Below are 7270 nucleotides of genomic sequence, written 5' to 3'. Positions count from 1 at the left end.
TTGGTGAGCTAACTAATTTAAACTGCAACTTACTGAAGAGTTAAGAAAACTTCCTATCTACCGAAGAACAAATTAAACAAAGCAAAAGTCTTCCGGGTTAGCTCACTTGCCTATGCTTTCTATATACTCTGAATTAACTAAACAAACAATCACTCACCATCCTTAAAAGAAAATAAGGAAAACAAAACCCAAAATCAAACACAAAACAGAGTTCCCAGGGCAAGCCACCATTGAAGTGCCACCAGCAGCTCTTAAATAGGCAGAGGCTTCAGGTGTGTGTGCTAGTCTCCGCCCCCATCCAATTAGTAGCTGCACTCAGGACAGAAACAAAGAGAGAAAGAGCAGGGGCTCGTAACAAGTGGATGTGTGGAGATTATTAAGACAATAGTGATTGTGAACAGCTAGGAATAACAGGTGACATAATTATGACAGGTGAACACTCAGGGAAGTGCAGTGCAGGGAAGGGAAAACAGCGACCCCAGGTGGCTGAGGGGGGCCCCACAGCCCAGATCATGACAGTATATTGCAGTGATTACACACATTCGTTTTATTTTACCATGTTTTACTACATTGAGCTGCTGTACTTCACAATGAAAAACTGTTGGAGTTAAATGCTGTTACACTGCAGTACAGCGACTGAACTTTAGCTAATTCTGTTTTACCTAATTATTTATTTACTTTATTTTATTTGTGTGTTTCTAACATGTTTGGTTGGTAAAATAAATATTCCGTGTATAGGCTAATACTAGGTACCTATACTATAGTGATTGGGTTAAATAGAGTTGCATTACTGAAAAGAGACTAAAATTAAATTTTCATTGACTAAAACTAGAATTAATATCATCAGTTTTCCTCGACTAAAACTAGACGAAAATAGTCACGGATAATTCTGACTAAAATAAGCAGACTAAACCGCACAGACTTTTAGTTGAGTAAAGCTTGACTAGACTAAATAGAGTATGATAGTGACTAAAACTAATAAAAAATAAAATGACATCTTCACACAAAGACTAGACTAAAACTAAAATTAAAACAGGCCGCCATAAACAACACTACTGTAAACACATTTCTATAGTGTGGTTTACACTGCAGTACAGCTACAGTTGAAGTGTACTAAAGTACAGCTGATGAACTTTAGCTAATTCTGTTTTACCTTATTATCTAGCCTTCTTTGAAGTTGCAGTGAAAAGACTATGTGTTGTTTTTATTCCACTATATTGATCAGATAGCACTGATTCTCAAGACGAGGGACAAAACAGGCTGAAATATTGAAAAATACATTTTCATATATTACAGTAAGTTTACTAAGCTACCGAGCTACACTTCGATGCACCTTCCCAACTTTTTTTTAATCAAAATTAGTTTTTTACCTTGCTATATTTGCAATCAATATGTTTTTAACATTTTAAAACACATTATCATGTTAACAGACAGATGTGACCAATTCACAGATTCACATGTGACCAACACTTCATCAACAAATATAAAATATCATAATCAAATATTATTAAAATATTCTGATCTGACATAGTTCACACATCTGACAGTAGTGAGGGACCCTGACTTAAATACATTTATTAAAGCAAACACAAAACAATGTTATTGTTTAGAATGCTTTTTGATTCAAGATTCACATTTAAGTATTTTGAATGTCATACGATACGATCTTACAGGGTTGACACATTTGCCATTTCTTTCACAAAGCAAATTGACTTAATGTAGTAGCCATTTAATAGAATCTGTTTCAGGATAATAAAATGACCTAAACAAAATTTAAAGAGATGGTGTTAATTAATTTTGGTTGTGACACAGTAAATATTAACATTAGGATTTAAAATATTCTAAAACTATTAAAAACTTAAAGTCTGTCTGACATTGATGTGGTAGAATGTGGCAAGGGGAGTCCATGATTGATATACTAATAAAATCTTTTTGATCAGCTAAGGTTGATCACAGACGTGAATTTTATTTCTGTCCTGTATCAACAAGATAATCTTCAGGCCTTTTACAATAATGTCACTAGGCATGTTTTCATTCACCGTCAGTCAGGACAGAACCATATTAATGCCTACAGAAAGTTAGGAAAGGAAAGGTGGATAGAAATCAACTTGCGAATAAGCTACCCTATTAGGTACAGTTTGTATGCCTTCATCAACATTTATTTATTTATTTATTTTTGGACACGGATGACCACCTTTTGGAAGCTTCATAGCTTTAAAAACTGCAAGGTTGGCTTTAGATTTGGATTTAGATTTCGGTAACACTTTCATTGGTAAATCATTGACAAATATTTGATAATCTCTCATTTTGTGCATTCTGCTCTTTCTTTATTTGTCAACGATAAAGCTATAAAGGAAATAAATATAAAATATTGTTGGATTTAATTTGGAAAAATAGACCGCATGAACCAAAAAGAGAAGTACTTGCTAATTCCAGAAGCAAGAAGCCTTGAATTGCTGGACTCTGATTGCAGATACTGTTAACACCAAATTGGTTGAGAAGATGCCTTATGAATTCAATGTCATTGTGGTTTTTTATTCCATATAAGATATTTGACCAACTTGGTGGCCTATCTTTCTTACTTATGTGTAATTTCTCACCTGGCAAATTGTCTTCTGTCATGGAAATTGTGTTTTGTCCTTGGTTTCTCCCCCTACAAAGTCCTTCTCTGGAATAATGTTGATATAACTGTTAAAAATAAGTTTCTATTCTTCCCTAGATGGTTCAGTAACAACTTGAACTGTATTATATCTTTGAACAATGAACAATTTCTGAATCTCCATAACTTTCCAGTTCCGCCAAAGAAATATAATACTTTGATTAGAGCTATCCCAGTAGGCTTAACCCAGATACTTAGAAATCACCTTAAAATCAGTAAAGGCAACAGTGTTTATCCAGCTTTATATTTGGGTGGTATCAATATTTTTGATAGGAAATGCAATAACAGGCATATTCACAAAATATTTCAAACAAAGAGAAAGATTACTCCAAGAGGGAAATTCTACTTATACAAATATTAATTGGAGAAAGGCCTGGCTTTTGCCAAGTAAATTTTGTATATCTAATAAGGTTAAGGAGATTGATTATAACATTCTTCATAAAGTGTATCCTGTTAATTTGTCTATTTATAAATATTCTGATGTTGATGAGTCTTGCTCGTTTTGTGGCTTTGTTAAAGAAACAGCTGCCCATGTGTTTTTTATTGTGGTGTTTCCAACAAATTATGGGTTGACTTAAGCTCATATGTTTCTAGCCTTAAAAAATGTGACCCATACTTTCGAGATGTTATTTTTAACCCTTATCTGTTGAATATGTTGTTAACTTTGAATGCAAAATTAAATAATAAGCAAAAAAGGCTTAAATCTCCTCTATCTTTTTCCCTTTTTCTTGCTGAACTTGATTGTCTTGTTTCATCTCTTAGATTTACAAATAACAAAAAGAGTGCCAAATTTTTGTTGCATTATGACAGTTTTTCTAAAAGGATGTAATTTATTTTTATACTTTTCTTTTCTGTATGGATAACACCATAATTTGATGTTCACAAATCCAGAATACAATTTTTAAATTTTTTATCTTTATGATTGTTCCTTTTAGGAATTTATCAACGTGTAATTCCCCTGTTCTTGTATGTGTTTTTCAAGTTTGCAACAATAATAATAATAATAATAAAAATGCTTAACAGATCATTAGTTAAAGCTAACAAATGTCATTAAACTTCCAATTTATATGATCATGCACTTCCTAAAAATGTACAAATGATTTTAAGAGAAATTATACAATGATTACAAGCTTATTTGTTAATGTACATTTGAATACTAACAAATGTCATTACACTTCAGTTGACATTGGGTTAAGAACCATTTCATCGTAAAATGCTCCTTCTGGTTGATATGGTTCAAACTGTTACTGTGTGTAAAATCATGACACATACAGACTGATATTACTTTATGAGGACTTATTACATATTTATTCTATGTCACTTCACTGATAGAAGTTCAGCTGCAGTACTAATGCCATGAAGAGAAATGTCGAGGCTTAATATTGGGAGATGCAAGGGTCTGTAATTCTTACCATTGGAAAAATCTAACTTGGATCATATGAGGCACCTCAGCCAATCATACAATGGCCTCTGGTCTCAGTCTCTGCATATAGCCAAAGCCACAGCGCTAGCATGAGGCATTTGGTTGCAGTGGCTAAAATATCACTGTTACTGACTTATCATGGGCATGATCTCTTTATAATCTATTCTGTATGTAGAGTTTCACTGATCCATAAACCCTAAACCCAGGATAGAGCGGCTGAGTGAATGTGGTCTGGACTGTGTGGATGAGGCTCATTGTGTCAGAGACGCTGTAGAAGGACAGAGTTCCTGCACCGTGATCCACATACACTCCTATTCTACTGCTGATGGACTTTACAGGGAGATCCGTCTGCATGTTATTGTGCCAGAATGTGCATCTGGAGGGACAGCAGGACAAACTCCAGGACTCATTTTTACCTCCAAACCAACACTGGTTACCCCATCCCTTTCTGCTGATGCTCTTATATGACACTGACAAACACACACGTCCACTCCACTCAATCTCCCAGTAACAGCGTCCACACACACTCTCTCTACACAACACCTGCTCCCAATAATCAAATCTCTCTGGATGATCTGGATATGGCTGATACTCTTCTACACATGTTGCCTCTCTGTTCTCCTCAGACAGAATGAGACGCTTGTTTGCTGTGTTTGAATCCAGTGTGAGAAAACAGGCATCTAAACACAAGAAGACAGAGATTTATAACAACAGCAATCACTATAGCTTTGTGTATGCGTGTACGTGTTTAACCAAATGTCCGCAAAAAAGTAGTAAATTACATTTTGACATTGTGGGGCCATTTCGTTCAGCCCAACTGAAGTTATACTAAAGGATGGTTTTGTTGTTGTTCATTAAAATGTAAATGTAAAAATGCTTAAGGTTTTCAGTTTATGGGCGGTATTTGGGTAAGGAGATAAAAATTATGATTAACTATATGATATATAAAAATATGAAAATGTGATGTATAAAAGAAAAGGTTTGATTGTGTGTCAGTGTGTAGACGTACATTTCTGTAGTCCTGTTGTAATCCTGGACTCTCCTCCATGATCCACACTGTGAAACACAGATTCACATTCAGTCATTAACAGTGTTGGGGTTAGTTACTCAAAAAAGTAATATATTACATATTACATATTACTCTCAAAAATAGTAATGCCTTACTTTACTTTATTACTCCCTGGAGAAAGTAACTAGTTATATTACTAGTTATATTACTAGTTACATTTTTTTTTCTTACACAAAAAAATGTTATTCTGAACAAAAAAGCATGACCTATACTGCGTGCATCCAGTGCATACGCGATCTCATAAAGCTCTTATAACAATGGATATTATGCACAATTAATCTTTCATAAAGGTCTACGTGTGTTGTGATTCGTAAGCACGCAATATTCAGCACTGTTCAAAACTTTTGAGCAGTGAGTGAATTCTATCTTAAACACCATTGATTGGCGATGCGTTCCAAAAATCAGCAGATGGCTACATTGCTCATGTTGCAAAACAAGTTTTAAATCGAAACTGCCTATTCTTGCTCTTTCTAATCATATATGTTGTTCTTGCTGTTTTTGTGCAATAGATGAATAACATTATTATTATTTTTTTTAGATATTTTATGTTTAGATATTTCTATATTGCGGGAGTCCCGCGAATCATTTTATTTTCCCGCATCCCGCACACACACACACACACACACACACACACACACACATACACGAGTCTCTACCCGCCCGCACCAGCACACGCACTTGTCCCTCAAGTTTTGTCCTGCGCCGCACTCTGTTGCGTCGGGTCCCGCGGGTTTGCAGGTCTCTATTTGCAAGTGCCGCTCTGCTGCTGGCTGCCGGGTGTCGACTAATCGGTGATGGTAATTTAATGATACCTCGTGCCAAACCCAGACCAATCACTGTTCAATTCACGCCCCGCTCCCCTTCCCTTCTGTTCTCTGTGTTCTCGTGTGCCTTGAGTGTGATGAAGGTGCTACTGGCAAATGTAACGCAAGTAACTAGCTCGGGAAAACTGTAATAATATTACAATTTTCAGACGAGTAATGCCTTACACTACTAGTTACTGAAAAAAGTAATATTATTACAGTAACCGTTACAAAGTAACGCGTTACACCCAACACTGGTCATTAAACACACACATCAGTGCTTTAAAGGGGTCACAATGTGGGAAATAAAGTTTTCCTTGATGCGCTGCACAAATTCTAACACTTGGGTTGCACTGTTCTGGAACAGTGTTGTAAATAAATCTTAACCACTGATTCTTAATTGCGTCCACTATCAGGAAAGCCCAATAAAGTGATTTTGCTTTTGCATAGAAACACACCACTTCTTCTCAAAATGATGACAACAACACTACTGCCATACCTAAAACCACATCTTCTTTCTTTGCATTTGGTCAGCATTATGCAAGTATTTCTAGATAGTGACATAGATATGTGAGAAAGCATTTAAATGAAATGTTTTTAACAGGTCTCTGTCAAAAATACATTTGTGAAAGATCTTTGTTTAGCTAAAGATCTTATACATGGACAGTTACATAACACACTAAAGAAAAAGGAAAACTCATCATATTTATTTTGCATTTTGACCGTTAGAGTCTCCAGTGAATTGATGTATAGAAAATAAACCAGATTTTCTTTTAAAATATATTTCAAAATATGCTATTAAGTCTTCTGAAGTCAAAACCGGAAGTGATGTGACGTAATCAGTATGTAAAACGTACAATTTAGACGTATTTCAATGTTTAAAACGTACAAATAGCTACGTATTTTTAGCTAAGATACGTATATTTAAGTATCTTTCATTTCATTATGATCACTTTTGTATTTAGATTGTATAGCGATTTAGATTTTTTAGCCCCCTTAACCTACTTTTTACTAACAATATAGCATAACAAATATTTTTAATAGTCACTAATCACACTCCAGTAATAAAGAAAAACATGACAGAAAATTGCAATCACAATCATTTATTTAAAGCAAAACTGTCAACAGCCATACCAAAAATTCAATCCAAATGACGATGCCTTTGCAGCCGTAGTCCTTTCTGGCGGAATACAGTAGTTCCCTTCCGGGAACTCAACACTGCGTCATCAACGCTTTGGGGAATGCCATTGGCGAGCCCGCCTCTGAATCAGTCTGTAGCCAATAGGATGACGGGAGGTGACCAGGAAGTATATAAG

The 7270-nt window shown here is 35.2% G+C and overlaps 1 protein-coding gene across 1 annotated transcript; it reads right to left on the bottom strand.

The window, feature by feature from the left end:
- Positions 1 to 4235: 4235 nt before the first annotated feature.
- LOC141333039 (neoverrucotoxin subunit beta-like) lies at positions 4236 to 5167 on the bottom strand. Its single transcript, XM_073837985.1, has 2 exons — positions 5092 to 5167; positions 4236 to 4762 (listed from the first exon to the last, which is right to left on the bottom strand). Exons 1-2 carry the CDS (start codon positions 5165 to 5167, stop codon positions 4236 to 4238), a joined length of 603 nt encoding a protein of 200 aa, XP_073694086.1.
- Positions 5168 to 7270: the final 2103 nt, after the last annotated feature.

Source organism: Garra rufa, chromosome 4 (assembly GCF_049309525.1).
Source record: "Garra rufa chromosome 4, GarRuf1.0, whole genome shotgun sequence".
Classification (NCBI taxonomy): domain Eukaryota; kingdom Metazoa; phylum Chordata; class Actinopteri; order Cypriniformes; family Cyprinidae; genus Garra; species Garra rufa.
The sequence above is the reverse complement of the archived record's forward strand: the minus strand, read 5'-3'. Positions and strand labels throughout refer to the sequence as shown.